This window comes from Cinclus cinclus, chromosome 10, assembly GCF_963662255.1.
Source record: "Cinclus cinclus chromosome 10, bCinCin1.1, whole genome shotgun sequence".
Classification (NCBI taxonomy): Eukaryota; Metazoa; Chordata; class Aves; order Passeriformes; family Cinclidae; genus Cinclus; species Cinclus cinclus.
The window spans coordinates 22,036,666-22,052,641 of NC_085055.1; the positions used below are offsets into that span (position 1 = coordinate 22,036,666).

The window sequence follows — 15,976 nt, forward strand, 5'->3', positions numbered from 1 at the left end:
TAGGGAAACCAAGGCATTTAGCAGGAAATGCTGTGGTGGGGGATCTGGCAGGCACCAAGTAACACCATTCTGTCCTAAATTCATTCCCAAACCTCTGGGATGTTTGGTGTCCTTCAAGGGTGTGTGTCCATGAGTCTGTTCGGAGGGATCCATGGCCCCAAAGCCCTTGCAGGTGGGAACTTCTTGTCCCATGCTCCTTTTTAAGGCAACCTTAGCTCGAGGATGCCGGCAGGGAAAAGCTGCCAAAATCAGTGCTCAGGCATGGGTTAGCCTTGGGATCGCAGGGGGTCCTGTGTGTCGCTGCCTTGCTTGAGTGAAACCAGCTCCCAAGAAAGCACAGGGGACCCCACGGCCTGTGAGGCCCAAAGTCCATACCATCAGCAAGCCTTGCTGGGTGGCAGGTTCTTGGGCACGTTATGCACGGATCCGGTCCTTCCTCGCCACCCTGGCCCGAGGGTTGTCCCCCTCCCCCAGCTCTCCCACCTCCAAAGCCGCCGTTAAACCCCAATCCGCGCTCCCTCAAAGTGCCGCGGCCCCTTTAAATCCTGCGCTGCCCCGGCCCCACCCGTCAGTCTTTTCCCCCTTCTATTTTTTTATGAATGAAAAACGTTCCGGGCGGGGCCAGGCGAATCGCGGCACTCCCATTGGTCGCCTCCGCCCCCGCCCACTCAGCCGGTCTCAATGGTGCTCGGCGGAGCGGCGCGCGGGCGGGCGCGGGCCGACCCCGCAGCCAATCAGGTGACGAGAGCGGCGGAGCGGCGGCTCCCCATTGGCCAGCGCGGAGGGTAAACAAGCGGCGCGGGGCGGGGCTGGCGGAGGCCGCTGGCTCGGGGGCTGCGGGCCGGCGCAGAGTGGCAGCGCGGTGCCCGGGCTCGGAGAGGCGCCGCGCCATCCCCGGCCCCGCTCCCGGTTCGCCCCGCCGCCGCTGAGGCTGCGGCGCCCCGGCCGGGTACGTGGGGGGGCCTGGCGGCGGGGCGCGGAGCGGCCGGGGCCCGGGGCGGGGGCGGTGTTTATGAATGGCGCGGGCCGCGCGGTGTGAATGGCGGGGGGCGCGCGCGAGCGGGCGCTCGAGAGCGCGCTCGGGGGAGAAGCGCGGGGGGGGAGGCGGAGTTTATGAATGGGGCGCGCGGGGTGGCGTGGGAACGAGCGCGGCTGCGGCGCGGCCCCGCAGCGCCGAGCGCGGTGAGGGGCGGGGGAAGGGAAGGGAAAGGAAAGGAAGGGAAGGGAAAGGAAAGGGAAGGGGGGCGAGGCGAAACGCCGCCCGCCCGCCCCGCTGCCTCCTCCCGCTCCCACGGCGCGTGATGTCACGGCTGTTTCTATAGAAATTAGGTGACATCACGAACCGGGGGGCTGCGACCCGCCACGGTAGGAGCGGGCCGGCTCCCCGGGGAGGCGTGGCGGCCCCGCAGCCGCACCGAGCCAGCCCCGGGGGTGGCCGGGGCCAGGGGCTGACCCCTCCCCGTCCCCTCCACCCCCCAGCCGCGCACCTGCCGGAGCCCGGGCGGGACCCCCCTTCCCGGGCCGGCGTCGATGCTGAGCGGGCCGGGGGCACTGCCCGCTTCGCCCGCACCATGGACGGCTTCTACGATCAGCAGGTTCCCTTCATGCGCGCCGGGGTAAGTTTGCCCATCCTCATCCCTGTCGACACCTGCCTCCCCGACCCTGGGGACGCCCCTTCCCCATCCTTGGGGCACCCACCCCTCACCCTTGGGAGTGCCCCCCTTGTCCTTGAGGGCACTCCCCGCTTTGGGGGCTGCCACCCTCATGGGCAGCTGTCTCCCTGTTCCTTGCAGAAGTCCTGCACAGAGGAGGGCCGAGGCCGGCCGGGGTCCGATAGGAAAAGGAAATTTTTGGAGACTGACCTGGCCCATGACTCGGAAGGTAGGCAGGGCTGGCCCGGGCAGCCGTGGCCTCTTTACAGCCCTGTGAGACCACTTGCCTCACATTCGTTGTTTTAGAAATAATCCTGCAAGTAATGGCAGTTTTATGTATTCTTCTGTGGAGCACATAAGTCTTTCACTCTGTTCCAGAGCTCTTCCAGGATCTCAGCCAGCTCCAAGAGGCCTGGCTAGCTGAAGGCAAGTCTTCACCTCTGCCTTTTGCCATGCAAAATCTCTCTGCCAGCATCTTTTTCAGAACTGAAAACACCATAAACCCACTTTTTTTGTTTGTTTTTTTTTTAGCTCAGGTCCCCGATGACGAACAATTTGTCCCAGATTTCCAGTCTGACAACTGTAAGTGATTATTCCGGGTTTTTGTTCTCTGGGGTTAGATGTTTGGGTGCCTGTGCAAACATTTGCGCTGGGTTTGGAGTTGCTTCCTCGGGAAAGCAGTTGTTTCTGGGGCTGGAACGTGAATCATGGGCTTTTGGGAGAAAGCACGTGTGGTTTGGGTTCATCGAGATGAAACGTGCGATGTCCTGTCTTTTGTTAATGGGGGAAATTATGGCCAAAGGCATGGAAATATCTCTAAAATGCTCTCTGGGTTCCTCTGAGACACGATGCTTGTTCGTAGTGAGGTGGGTTCGCTTCTAAATCCTCCTTTTCAAGTGGGAGAGATAACCCTTGTTGGGCTGCTTGGTTAGCCGCAATCTCTGCAGCTTCTAGAGCTTTGTAGAGTCCTGGCCCAGCGCTTGGCAAGAGCAAGCCTGAGCGGTGAAACTTGAGCCGCTTTAAGCAGCATTAATCACTGGCAAGCAAGCGTCTTTAAAAGGAGGCCAGTGAAAATGCAGTCTCTCGTGAATTGCATAAGAGCAGAGAGTTGGTTCTGAGCCGTGCTGCCGCTGCCAGAGCGGGTTGGTGGCCAGGGCAGGGGCCGGGGAATGGCGTGTGGGGCTTGCACAGCCCCGGGCGTGGAAGGGTCGGCTGGGGGAGGACGGAGGCGGAATCAGGATGTTTTGAGTTGTTACCTGGCAAATACAAGTAGTGGCTTGGTATCGGTGGCTGGGTTTTGCTGCTGAGCCAGACAGCTACGGAACTCGAAGGAAATCAAATTTAGCCTGCAGTCGAACAGATTTTTTCATTCCAGCTTTGTCACAGCATGCAGCGGGGTATCTCCTCCGACAGCAAATGCATGTTAATTATTGCTCTTTGGTTACTTCGGAGTGGGAAACTTGCCATTAAGCTGGTCCAGACAGCCCAAGTTTCAGATGTGTTTTTTTTCCCGTCTCCCCTGAGATAAAAGGCGAGCCTGGAGTCAGAAACACGACGGTCTGTTGACATCTCCAGCACAGCCCAGCAGCTCTTGCTCGGAGCAGTAGAAACTGCAGTGTGCGTGGGAGGGTGGCTCTTGAAGCTGAAGCTGTTTCCAGTGCCTTTTGGCAGTCTCTTTTTCCTTGTAACCTGAAGAGCTCAGAGAGGAGAGAGGAACTTTTCTGGGTGATACAGGAAAATGAGGAGAAGAAGAAAAAGGAGTTTATTTGGTTAGGACTCTTAAAATGTTCTGAACTGCTCAGCCGGTGGACCTGGTGTTGAGAGGACTTTGTCACTTGAAAGATCTGCCTGCATGACTCCTTGCAGCAATAACCTTCCTTAACTTTCCTGGGGAGAGAAAGCAAAGGTTTCTTGTGCTGCTGCAGTGCTGGCTGTGGGGGGACTCGGGCTGAGGCAGAGAGGAATGGGAAGCCCAGCTCTTGCATCCCTGCTCTAGAGAGAGTTTACAGAGGAGAGAAACTCCAGTTTTGAGCTGTGTGCCATGTAGAGAGGGAGAGAAAGCTGGCTGTTGTGCAGCTGTAGTCTGCACCCAGCTTTCACTAGCAGGGACTTGCTGCCTTCCTGGGCTGGCAGTCATGCTGGAGTTCAGGATCCATTGGCTCCTGGAGAAAGGTAAATCCCTCCTTAGTCCTGACGGATGTTTGTGGACCTGTGTTGGACTCTGTTTCTGCAGTTCTATGTGGCTCCACACCTTTTCCCTTGAGGAAACTGCTGCTCTCTTATCCTGAGCAAACCTCAGTCTTGTGCCCCATCTTGTATTCCCATGGCCAAGCCTCCTTGGCACAGTAACAAAAAGGGACAAACCAGGCTCAGTTTGGACCCCACTGTAAAGAGGAACATTGCTGCATGTGCCACATGGAGTCTTGGATATGCTCAGAACTGCAGGATCTTTCTTGCCTTGATAAAACCCCCTCATAACTGCCTGCAACTCTGCTGCTGCCCACTCTCTGTTCCCAATTCCATAGCCAAGATCCCTGGCAGACAGGATCTTAAAGCTGGGGCTTGGTAGCAAAATAATCCTGAGGGCAGTGGGTCGCTGTGCTGAGGAGGAAATCCCACTTTAAGGAGAGCAAGGCTACTCCACGTGAGGGATGTGTTGTTCTGAGTGGCAGGAGGCCAGATTCAGTTCTTATAAGTTGCCCAGGGAAGTGGTGGATGCTTTCATGAGAGCAAGGAGGCTGTGGTGACTCCACAGAGCTCACCATGCTGGCTCTTACCCTGGCTGGGCATGGGTGTGAGTTCACCAGCAGTGTGGTCCCCTGGCCAAGAGTGTACATAAAGTGTTGTCTCCACTGATTGTTTAAGTACCTGGAAAGTGATGGGATCATGCTGAGGAGATCAAGCACCACAAGAAGGGATTCTTTTTTTCCCAGGGTACCTGTGGCCTCCCTGCACAGGCAGCACATGTATACAGCCACGGGCAGGGCACAGAGTTCCTTACACGGTGAAATGAAAGAGGGAGGTTTGTTTGTGAGGAAGAGTTGTTTAAACAAAGGAAAGCAGGATCCTGGCTTCTATTTCTGACTCCTCTCCTGGTGTGACCTTGGGTGCGTCCTGTAGTGCCGGGGGATGGAGGGACAGGCGCTGAGCTTGGCTCCCAGGTGATGGCTTGAGTGGGTGGCAGTGTCCCTGGGCTGGAAGTGGTGGTTTGGTTGCCTTCCCTTCGGCTCATTCAGTGGAAGCCAGTGCTCTCCACGCCTAGTCTCATGGAGGCCCAACAACCTGACCTGTCCTCTACCAAGGGAGTCACTGGGAATTCAAGGCCTCGAGTGGTTTTGTGATATCACCCTTTTTCATGGGACATGGAAATGGCATTGGAGGCATTTCCAGTTCATACAGCTTGTATGGCACTGGGAGGGTTTGCCTGAACCTCCCCTCCTGGCTGGGCACATGTGGCTGGTCCCTTGCCCAGCCTCCCCAGGGTCCTTCCATCTCTAGAGGCTAAAGCAGCCCCCAGGGGCTGTCAGCCACCCACAGGTGTCCTCGCTGCTGCTGTGGCTCAGCCTTGGCATGGATCTGCTGACACGTCTTCTCCAGCCCCATCTATAGTTGAGCTGCTCCCTCTGAATATTTTTATATATTTTTTTAGCTTTTAATTACAGTGCCGAGGGCAGGACCGGAAAGGGTAAAAAGTGCTTTGTGCACCCAGTGTTCCTTTGAGGTGTTGGGTGCTGGAGCAGGGCAGCTCCTCGCACCTGGCCGCTCTCTGCTTGCACCCAAACCCAGGGTCTTCCCCCCCAAAAGCTGGCCTGGGTGCCCCCTCGGGTTCCTCCAGCCTCGCTGGCCGTGAGCTTGGCATAGGAGCTCGTCCTGCTGAGCAGCGCCGGCCGGCCCCGCAGTGTTTGTGTAAGGAATCCAAACGTTGCACAGAGTCCGGGCTTGGACAGCTGGTCTCTGTTAGGATCTTAAGGCTCATTTCCCTTTTTTTTTGAATGGCAGTACTAAGCTCTGGGGAAATTTTTCCCTTTTTTTTTCCCCTCCCTCAGCCACATGAATGGAGCACTACGAAGTGTTTGTGAATGGAGGGTGGTGCCTGCTCAGGGACTGGAGGCTTTTTTTTTTTTTTTTTTTTTTTTTCAATGAATAACCAGACCCCATTGTACGACTGGCGGAAAAACAACTCGCTCCAACAACACGGAGCCTGTTCGGGAGAACCATGCCCACAATAGGCAGCTGGAGCCCTTCCAAAGTCAGTTCCCCTTTGCTTTCCCATGGCTTGTGGGGTGCCTGTGCTTTGCCACCGCCATGCTGGCCCCCATTTAAGGCTGGAAACGCTGAGAGTGGCAAAACCTCGCTGGGGAAGGGGGGAAGGAGGAGTGGGATAAATCCGGCTTGGGAGCGGGTGGAAGGCGGGTGGGGGGCTGTGCTGGCTCAGCGCTGGGCTTTGTGTTTCAAATCCTTCTCGGGGAGGGGGGGGGGGGGGGGTTTATGCCCTTGGTACCAGCTGTACTGAGGCCTTTCCAAGGGGGGATGGGTAGAAAGGGGAGTCAGCAGCTCTTTAAAGGTTTTGACAAATTAGGGGAGCAGCTAATTACCTGGCAAGCTGTGAACAGTTGTCCTGGAGCTATTTGCTCCTCTCCAGTGTAGCTGGGCTGTGTTTAGGCTTCTCATGAAGCTAATACTCCACTTCCGATTAGTCTTGGCTCTCCTCTGAGGCACTATTTAGGTACAGCTCTCTGAGGCGCTTTCCCTTTCCTAGGGCGCCTGCTTTTAGAAATTAATTAGCTTAAGCATATATTACTCAGTTTATAATTATATATAGCAAGTGAGCTTGGGAGCGGGTGGAGAGGATTTGGGTTTTATGGGGTGTTTGTCACTTGAGCTCGTAGCGGGACCCTAGGACTGGATCCCATTGGACCACCTTGGCTGCGGGAAGGTGGATCCCACTTAAAAACTGTGGAAGTGGGTATGCCCCTGTGAGGGCGAGTGGGTTGCTGGTTATGAGGTCTTGGAGCTCCAATCTGTCAGGCTCTGTGTCTCAGGGAGGCAACCTCTGCCTGTGGTACCTGGGCTTTGCTCCACTCGCTGAGGGGCTGGTGTCCCATCTAAGGCTGTTGTCAGGCTGCCTGTGCCCTTCTCATAGCCCTTGCTCTGCCCCTCTTGGATTCCCTTTCTGAGAACCATGTCCTGGGCTGCTGTGACTGTCCCAACTCTGCCCTCCCCTTCCACCCCGGCTCACTTCTCCACCAGTGCTGGGGTCCGGCAGGGCACCATATCAGCCTGGCTCAGTTGCTGAGTGCTCCCAGGTCATAATTCAGCACCATATTCCCAAGCAGAGCTGATGCTTGCAGGGGTGAGGTTCCCGTCGCCCTCTCTCCCCCGTGGGTGAGCCTGTATCCTCCTCCGTGTCCTTGCAGTGGTCCTGCACGCCCCACCTCCGGCAAAAATCAAGCGGGAGCTGCCCAGCCCATCCTCGGAGCTGTCATCCTGCAGCCACGAGCAGGCTCTGTGTGCCGGCTATGGGGACAAGTGCCTCTACAACTGCTGGTAGGTAGCACGGGGACGCGGCTGCCCGCAGAACCCTCATGGACTCTGTGCCACGCCGTGGTGTCACCATCAGCCCCTGGCCCATCTCCCCCTTGGCAGTGCCTACGACAGGAAGCCCCCCGCCGGGTTCAAGCCATTAACGCCGCCCGCCACGCCGGTGTCCCCTGCACACCCCGGGCCAGCCCTGCCACCGCCACCCCCGCCGGCCCCGGCCGTGCCAGCAGCTGCCCATGGGGCTGCCCCGGCCCCCCACGCGCTGCAGGAGCAGCGGCAGCAGCCGCCCTTCGCCGTGCCACGGCCGCCCATTCACATGCCAAAGATGATGTCTGAGAACCAATACCCCGCAGAGCACAGGTAAGGCAACCCCACCGCAGTGACCACAGGAGTCCTCCGGGGCTTTCTGGGGACTCTTGGGGTGGGTTGGTGGTCCCAAAGAGTGGGGGAGAACGAGGAATGCTCGTGCCTTTGTCCCCGTGCTGCCGTTGCAGATGGTGGGCAAATGTTGTTGCCTGTGGTCCTATGTGGCAAAACTTGCCACTTCCTACTGGGATCTTGTGGCTCATTCTCCTGCTGACTGGGGGCTGCTCCTTCCAGTCCCTGAACGTTGGGCACTCCCTCCTGGGGAAGGCAAGGGAGGCAGAGGCTGACTCCTGCATCCACCCCTGTTCCAACAGGTTCTGAGTCAGGGCTCTGCTCTCCTCGTTCCCACCCACTGTGGCTCTGCCTCCCAAGCCAAGCCCTGCTGGGCTATGGAGCTGGGACCATCTCTGTCCTCCCCATGTGCACCCTAGGCTGGGGGTGGTCCAGAGCTCCCCCATGCACTGCATGGCATCACCATGACTTTACGGGCTGTGGTGGGACACCCCTGTTCCCTCCTTCCTCTCCAAGCTCTGGCTTCATTCCCTATCCCTCCCACATCCCTGGAGGCTCTACCAGTCCCTTCCTTCACCCTGGGTTTGCTCCTATGGGTGCTCTGCTTGTGGCCTCTGGATGTCCTTTGCTGTGACAGCCACGGTGTCACCCCTGTGAGCATGGGGCAAGATGTGGCGGCCTGGCAAAGGCCGTGCAGTAGGGCCAAGGAAACCCTTGGAATGTGCCCACAGCAGGCAAACATCCCTGCCCAGCAAAGCGGGGCTCCGTGTGACCTTCGGGCTATGCAGGGGGCTGGCTGCGACCCCTTGGGAAGCACTGTGCCAGCACGGGGCTTGGGTTTCGTTCAGGAAGGGCAGGGGGACATGGCTCGGAAATGGAGTAATCCCAGCCCGGCAGCTGGGAGAGCTCGGGTTACAAAGCCAAATGGTGCACGGCCGGCTGAGAGGAGCCCGCACGGAGATCCAAGATCACCTTTCAAGGTGCCGGAGGACGGGGGGATGTGGCAGCACCCCCTCGAGATGGTCCCTCAGCCATCGCCACCAGCAGGAACCGTGCTCTCAGAGCAGTGGTGGCAGCACCACGGAGCCCAAAATAGTGCTCCCTGCTGTCGAGTTCAAGGTTTAATCCCAGCTGCGCAGGCGGATTAGCAGCCGGCTGGAGCTGCGGAGTGGATTTGGCTTTGCGTAAGCGCCCACCCATGTACAGCATCCCTGGCCCCTGCCCCCCACGCTGGGGACAAATTTTACAGGTTTACAAAGATATGAGTGTTGGGGGTGGGTTGTTCTGTTTTTTTTTTTTTTTCTTTTGCTCCTTTTCTCATTCCTTTCCAGATACCTGAAGGCCAGAGTGCTTTACTATGATGGCCTGTATGTTACGCTGCTGTTCCATCTGGGGGTCTTCAGTGCTTAGAGGGGCACAGGGCTTCTCAGCACCCCACTGGGTCCCCATGGCATGAGCCCTTGCTTCTGAGGAGCCATCCCAGCCTGCTGTGGGCGCACCCCAAGCTGAAGACACTCAGTTGTCAGGCAGTTCTGGTTTGGGGTGAGACCCCCACTCTTCAGTAACGCCACATCCTTCTCCCCCAGGTTTCAGAGGCAGCTGTCGGAGCCCTGCCACCCCTTCCCACCGCAGGCCGGGGTCCCGGGGGACAGCCGCCCCATCTACCACCGGCAGCTGTCGGAGCCCCTGGGCCCTGCTGCCCCCCACCCCCCTCAGGGATTCAAGCAGGAGTACCATGACCCTCTCTACGAGCATGGCGGCCCTGGCCTGCCCGGTCCCCCTGGCCACAGCTTCCAGCCCCCCATGGGCATCAAGCAGGAGCCCCGGGACTACTGCATTGACTCAGGTGGGTGTGGGTCAGGAGACAGCCAGGTGCTGGGTGGGGTTACACCAGTGACTCTCCAAGGAGCATGTGCATGGTAGGGGCAGGGTTGGGCTTCAGGCAGTGGATGCTGTGTCACTCAGGAGCTGCCGTGGTGCTGGGATACCCCTTTGCCTTTTTCTTTCCCCTCTTTCCTCCTTTTCCAAAGCCAGGGAATACAGCAGTGATGCCAGTGGTGTGGTCAGTGCCATAGCCATAGGTTGGGGTGCCCCACAGCACTTGGTGGGTCCTCCCTTGGCTCTGGCCTGGGGCCAGCTGTGATTGTGGGCTGCTGGACCCTACCAGCATCATGGAAAAAATCCTCTAATCGCCTTAGGACCTAAAAATACCCCAACCTCCGGGTGGAGGGTGGCACAGCCAAGCAGATGGTAGGGGAGGTGCAGCAGTGCTTCCCTGCATGTGGGGCCTGTGAAAACTCGAGCTGAGTTAGCCCATGCTCCAGTCTAAATTCCAGTGCCACCCCAAATCATACTGGTTTTTTTTCCCCCCAATGTTGAGGGTGGATGTAGTGGACCAGGGAGCATGGGGAGAGAGGAAGGTTCCCAGACTCCACCACAGGACATGCTCGGGTTAAAGAATATGCTGCCAAATCCAGGGTGGCACCTACAGGGTTTACAACCCTAATGCCATTTCATTTCCCCCTCAGAAGTGCCTAACTGCCAGTCCTCGTACCTACGGGGGAATGTCTTCCCCAACAGCCATGACGGTGAGTGACTCCCCCACTCTCCCCTGTCCTGGCCCCAAACCACCCCTCACTTGTGGGCAGCACTCCCTGGGCACCCAGAAAAGCCCCATGAGAGCTCCGTGGTGCCTGTGAGAGCCACAAGTGTTGGCACCAGCCCCAAAAGCAGCCAGCAGCCCCTGTGAGCGTGCTGTGAGGGCACGGCAGCACCATGTAATCTGGGATCATCTGACAGGGCTGCTAATAGGGTTTGGGAGCAGTGATGGGGGCAGAGCTGTGCAGCACTCAGCCACTGAAATAACTGGCAACAGGTCTGCTCCCAGAGCTGTGGATGGGGTCCTGTGCTGGGTTCAGCCAAGGAAGGGCATTTTGGGGTAGTGGAGGAAGCCCTATGCTCATGAAGGGTCTTTCCCCCACAGGATTTTCATATGAAAAGGACACACGATTGTATTTTGATGACACGTGCGTGGTACCCGAGAGGCTGGAGGGTAAGAATCTGGCCCCAGAGGAACCAAGGCTTGTGGAAGAAGATGTGGGGATGCTGGGAGCTGCAGTGCCTGCCTTATAAAGCTAAGCAGTGCTGGCACGGTGCTCTTTAGAGCTGTTGAGTATCATTCTACATGGCAGCTTGGCATCACTGACATGTTTCATCTCTGTCCCTGACACCTACCTGCATGCAGCACTGTCCCCAGCACCCCTCCCCTCTCCCACCCCATGGCCTGATCCTGCTCAGGTGTCTCGGCACGGGGATGCCCCACCTTGTTGTACATGTCTCCTGCTGGGAGAGGGGCAGAGCCAGGCTGTTTAACCAGGTGTCTTTGTGCAAGCAGGTAAAGTGAAGCAGGAGCCCACCCTGTACCGTGAAGGCCCTCCCTACCAGCGGCGTGGGTCCCTGCAGCTCTGGCAGTTCCTGGTCACCCTCCTGGATGACCCTGCCAACGCCCACTTCATCGCCTGGACCGGCCGGGGCATGGAGTTCAAGCTGATCGAGCCTGAGGAGGTATGAGAGCTCCTGCCCTGGAGCTGGGGAGTGCCTGTGGGGATGCAGGAATGGGCTGGATCCTTCCCGTGCAGCAGAACCTTCTGACTCGCACTTGAGGCGAGACACATCTCTGCTCTCCAGTCAGCTGTAGAAGTTTCCCTTTGCTATCTTCCACTGCCTCTTGTGGAGGCTGGCTCCTGAAGCTGGCAGCGGTCACCAGCTGTGGTGATGGTGCCTCTGTGCTGCGCCTTGCTGAGTTCTGCCCCTCTGCCACGGCTCCTTCCTTCCCAAGCTGCTCCCATCCTCTGCCCTGGGTTTTCAGCAGCAGCAGCTCCGTGCAGGCACGCTGTCGTGCCAGAACCACGCAGCTCCACAGGAGGGTGACACAAAGGAAGAAGCTGTTTGGGGAGTAATTGAGAGCAGCTGTAGCCAGCACCGAGCTGCGCATTGTGGGTAATTACCCATAATATCTCTTGCGCCATGCATGGAAATTGTGGTATTTTGAAGCAGCTTTTTGGCAGGCTCTCCCTAATGAAATGACTTTTGATTTGGCCCCGAATTTGGTGGTGGCTGTGTGGTCACAGCTGGAGCATTTATCATGGCCGGCAGGGAACCACTCCCAGACCACGGTGACACCTTTGCTCCAGCTGCCCCAGCCCCCTCAAGACAGCCTCTAGCCTGCATTTCAGTTGTAATTTCCTCTGAGGATCCCTGTGCAAGCCCTCATGGCTGCCACCTCTCTCCCCATAGGTAGCACGGCGCTGGGGCATCCAGAAGAATCGACCAGCCATGAACTATGACAAACTCAGCCGCTCCCTGCGCTACTACTACGAGAAGGGCATCATGCAGAAGGTGAGTGACCCCCCCGCCCCCTGCTGTCCCAGGGTGTGGCAGGAAAGGAATTGGATCTGATATGAGGTGTGTGGTGCTTCCCCAGGGCTGGGGGAAGTGTTCAGGGCACCTCTCACAGCCTCCCTCCTCCTGCAGGTTGCCGGTGAGCGGTACGTCTATAAATTCGTCTGTGACCCCGACGCCCTCTTTTCCATGGCCTATCCTGACAACCAGCGCCCTTTCCTGAAGACAGAGCCGGATTGCCCAGTGCCCGAGGAGGAGACAGTGCCCCTGACACACTTTGAGGACAGCCCAGCGTTCCTCCTGGAGATGGATCCCTGCAGCAGCCTTCCCTACGCGGAGGGCTTTGCCTACTGACTAGAGCCATTGGCACTAGCGCATCCACCTGGGGCTAACACGGTTTTCTAAAGAATATTTTTGGCTGGCTGTAAGGAAAAAAAAAAAAAAACAAAACACAAAAAACAAATCTAATGACAAACAGCATGGGTGCACACACAAATTTGAGGAAATTTAAATGCCCCACGTGTGTCGCTGCCCGATTCCCACCCTTCCTTTCCAAGGGCTAGTGCACAGGACTGCCCGTGGCTGGCACCTCCTGCCATGCATCAGTGTGATGTCTTGAGGCACCGGGAGCCTAAAGTTGCAGCCTTTTCCCCAGGCCCTGGCTCTGGCAGTGCCCCAAGTCTGGGCTGCGTGGCTACCGAGCCAATTGTCACGACAATCTGCTTTTTGCATCGAGCACAATCTGCGTAGCTGCCTTGTGTGGGGGAAAGGGCTTTGATTTGCACAGAGAGAGGAGGGATGCGGGGAGGCCGCCTGGGCCAGCACCCCGGGGCTGATGTGCACAGCATCCTACCCCAACTCCGAGAAGCCTTCTGCCTTCTTCCTGACACCCCTCCCCATATAACCTGTTGTTCCCACAGAACCTCCTGCATCCTCTCCGTGCCCTCAATCCTCCTCAGCTCTGGCTATGGGCCATGGGTTGTGTTTTGTGGGGGAGGAGACCCTGACACTAACTCCCTCTTTGGTTTGTTTTTTTGTTTGTTTTTTTTTTTTTTTTTTGGGATGTTTTAGGAAAATACTAAAGGTTTCTAAACTGATTTTTGTAGATTTTTTGTATTTTAAGGCAAAGCTATTTTTTGCAGCTCGGCTGCTGTCCTTGGAGCCCCTGGGGACACCCCCGTGGCTTTCCTAGTGGCAGGGGGGAGCCTTTGATGCCCATGGCTTCCTGGGATGGCTGCCGAAGGATCTGGTCCACTGCATTTCACTGCTCCAGTCCTCTTTCCCAGGGGAGCCAGGGCTGAATCCCAATACTGGCTCAGCTGTGCTCCCCCTGCTCGGCATGGCCTTGGAGCTGGGCTGTAAGGCTGAGGTGGGTAGGGATGGGGGATCCCCCACCCTCCTTTCTCAACATCCCACTTCCCTCCAGCTCCCCCCCAACCCCTTGCTGCACCTCCTAACACTCCTCCACCACTCATATATCCATACCTGCCTCCCCTGCACCAGGCTTCATATTTCGTTGTAAATGCTGTATAGGAATTTTTTCTCTTCTTTAGTTAGCTTCGGTTGGAATTTTTGTTTGGTTTAATTTTTTTGTCTTTTTTTTTTTTTTTTTTTTTTTTTTTTTTTTTTTTTTTGGGAAGTATGAAGATTAACTCTACAACGACTTGGTTGCTCTCCCCATGGTGGCTGCAGTGGCGTGTACCCATGGGGAGCATTTGGTTTTGGGAACCCCACCTTGGGGACAGGTTTTTAACCAGTTGCTCTGTGAGGCAGGTCTGCAGTGCAGAAGGAGTTAATCTGAGGACTGATTTGAAATATCTTTATTCAAGCAGGGCTATGTATCTCCTGCAAGGCTGCATTACATTCTGTACTGTGTACAATAAAGGATCTTGCTTCCTGTTCTTCCCTGACTGCCTGGGCTCCTCCTTTGCCTGCGCCCTGTGATTCTGCCTGGGCTTTGTGGGATCTGTAGTGGTGCAGGCTACAGCCCATCATTTGGGGCCTGCAGCAGGGTGTCGCCAGAGCTTGGACCCAGCCCCAGTCCCCCTGCCCTCTCCCCAAATCCAGTTTTCTGGATTTGTTGCTCCTGGGTGTGGATACTGCCGTGGCTTTCACAAAGACACATCCCATGAGATCATCCATTTGGAATGGGGGTGGTTTCTCCCCAGTGGTTGCAATTTAATATTGCTTCTTCCCAGGGCTCCTCAGTGAGTCCTCCACTCCCCAGGAAACAAAAGCACCTGCCATCAAATAGGGCTGGGCTAATGCTGGTGGAGACCTCTCAGGAAAGCCCTTCCACAAGCTACTGGCAGTGGTCCCCCCACTGTCTCCATTTCTAGGCTAAGAAGAATTCAGGGTTTGCAAAAAGATGGAGGTGGGTACAGGGCAAGGGCTCCTCTGTGAGGACTTGATTCAGCTGAAAGGTCTGTATTTCTCCTGCCAGGCTGGAGAAAAGCCTCAAACACCTCAGAACTGCCCATTCCCACTGGCCTCAATTCTAGCTGGGCTGAGCCAAGGTGTCCACAGGCTCCCAGCACCTCCCGTGCAGGGGGTTGGTGTGATGCTGCTGGAGATACTCTGACACGTCTTCTCTTCCAGATTATTTTCACTGACCAGCCAAACCCCATCCCTAAATGTGGCAGTGGAGAGATGAAAGGTCCCTGTGTGCCACGATACTTTTTACACACCCACCCCACCGTGCCTGGATCCACTCCTGGCTGCTGGCCACATTCTAATGGATCCTTAAGCTGCTCTTCCATTATGCCTGAAGTATTCAGCTGCATGGAGAAATGTGGCTGTCTCCCAGCCCAGGCAGGGCAAAGCAGGATCTGAAACATCCAGCAAAACCAATTCATCTGGCATGAAGACTTCAAGCAGCTAAATCAGCTGTTTAGCCTCAGGAGACATCTCGCACTCCCAACCATCTCCCATTTTTATTTTCCACAAAGCTCTGTCCTCTACCCAAGACTGCAAAACCCAGGTGATCCTCCAGACAGGGCCTGGTAATCCCACCTCGCTGGGGATTTCAGCAGGCTGAGTCCTGGTGCTCAGGATGGAGCAAGGGGAAAATGGGGCCACCGGTAGCGCGGCCGGCAGGCAGATGGCTGAGGGTGGCGGGATCTCAACCCCGTGCAAAGATGTGGGACCAATTATGGAGGGTGAGGATGAGGATGAGCAGATAAGGCAAAGCCTTTCAAAGCCTTCATCAAGCATCTTGTCACACCACAACCCTGACCCTGGCCTGTCAAATCTTATTGTAGGCAGGGCTGGGGCCCCAAGGGCATCTCTCACGCTGCTCTTACTGCAGAGAGAGGTATTTTTCTATTCCAGTTTGTCAGTGTGAGACAAAAGGGTTCAGGCCCCAAAAGGCTTGATACCTCACTGCTTTTTTATAACTTAGAACACCAAGAATTTGCTCCTCATTTGATCCTGTTGTGCATCACCCATCCCTCTCATTGTGCTCCACACAGAGGGGATGGAGCTGCCTTGGGTGCCTGGTCCCATTTGTCTCCACCCCAAGGATGAAGGACAAGCCACAGCCATTCAGTGTCCTGCCTGCAGCCTCCCAGGGATGGGGGAAAGAGCTCCCAGGCAGAGCAGGGGCTGGACTAGCATTTGCCAGGAATTGGGAAGATGGAGGGGAGGCAGGTGAGGAAGCATGCATGCTCCCGTCTCACCTCCTGCCCCATCAGATGCTGCTTCCAGGCACAAGAATGTGCCCTCTTAGGACATGCCATGGGATGGGGAGCCTAGCTGGGGAGCACTGCTGCCACTGCCACCCCTGCCCCCAGGACCAGGAATGGCTCAAGCTACCACTGCTCCATCCCCAGAAGTGACTGCCTTGGTCCCCTCCTACCATATTCCCTTAGCATTTGCCTCCTGCCTTCCTCCCACTCCTCCCAGCCACTGGGGAGGATGAAGAGGAGTGAGCAGAGAGGATGGTGAATGATGAAGCACCATTTTGGGGAGGATTCAGCTATCCAGACTGGGAAAAACCTTGGTGC

General features: G+C 56.8%; 1 protein-coding gene across 1 annotated transcript; it reads left to right on the top strand.

Annotated features, from left to right (window-relative positions):
• Nucleotides 1-842: 842 nt before the first annotated feature.
• Nucleotides 843-14,079, top strand: ETV5 (ETS variant transcription factor 5). Its single transcript, XM_062498892.1, has 13 exons — nucleotides 843-949; nucleotides 1,480-1,616; nucleotides 1,794-1,881; nucleotides 2,031-2,078; nucleotides 2,184-2,234; nucleotides 7,070-7,199; nucleotides 7,299-7,553; nucleotides 9,158-9,417; nucleotides 10,100-10,159; nucleotides 10,555-10,623; nucleotides 10,966-11,135; nucleotides 11,868-11,969; nucleotides 12,105-14,079. The coding sequence occupies exons 2-13, from the start codon at nucleotides 1,572-1,574 to the stop codon at nucleotides 12,324-12,326; spliced, it is 1,500 nt and encodes a 499-aa protein (XP_062354876.1). The 5' UTR covers nucleotides 843-949; nucleotides 1,480-1,571; the 3' UTR covers nucleotides 12,327-14,079.
• Nucleotides 14,080-15,976: the final 1,897 nt, after the last annotated feature.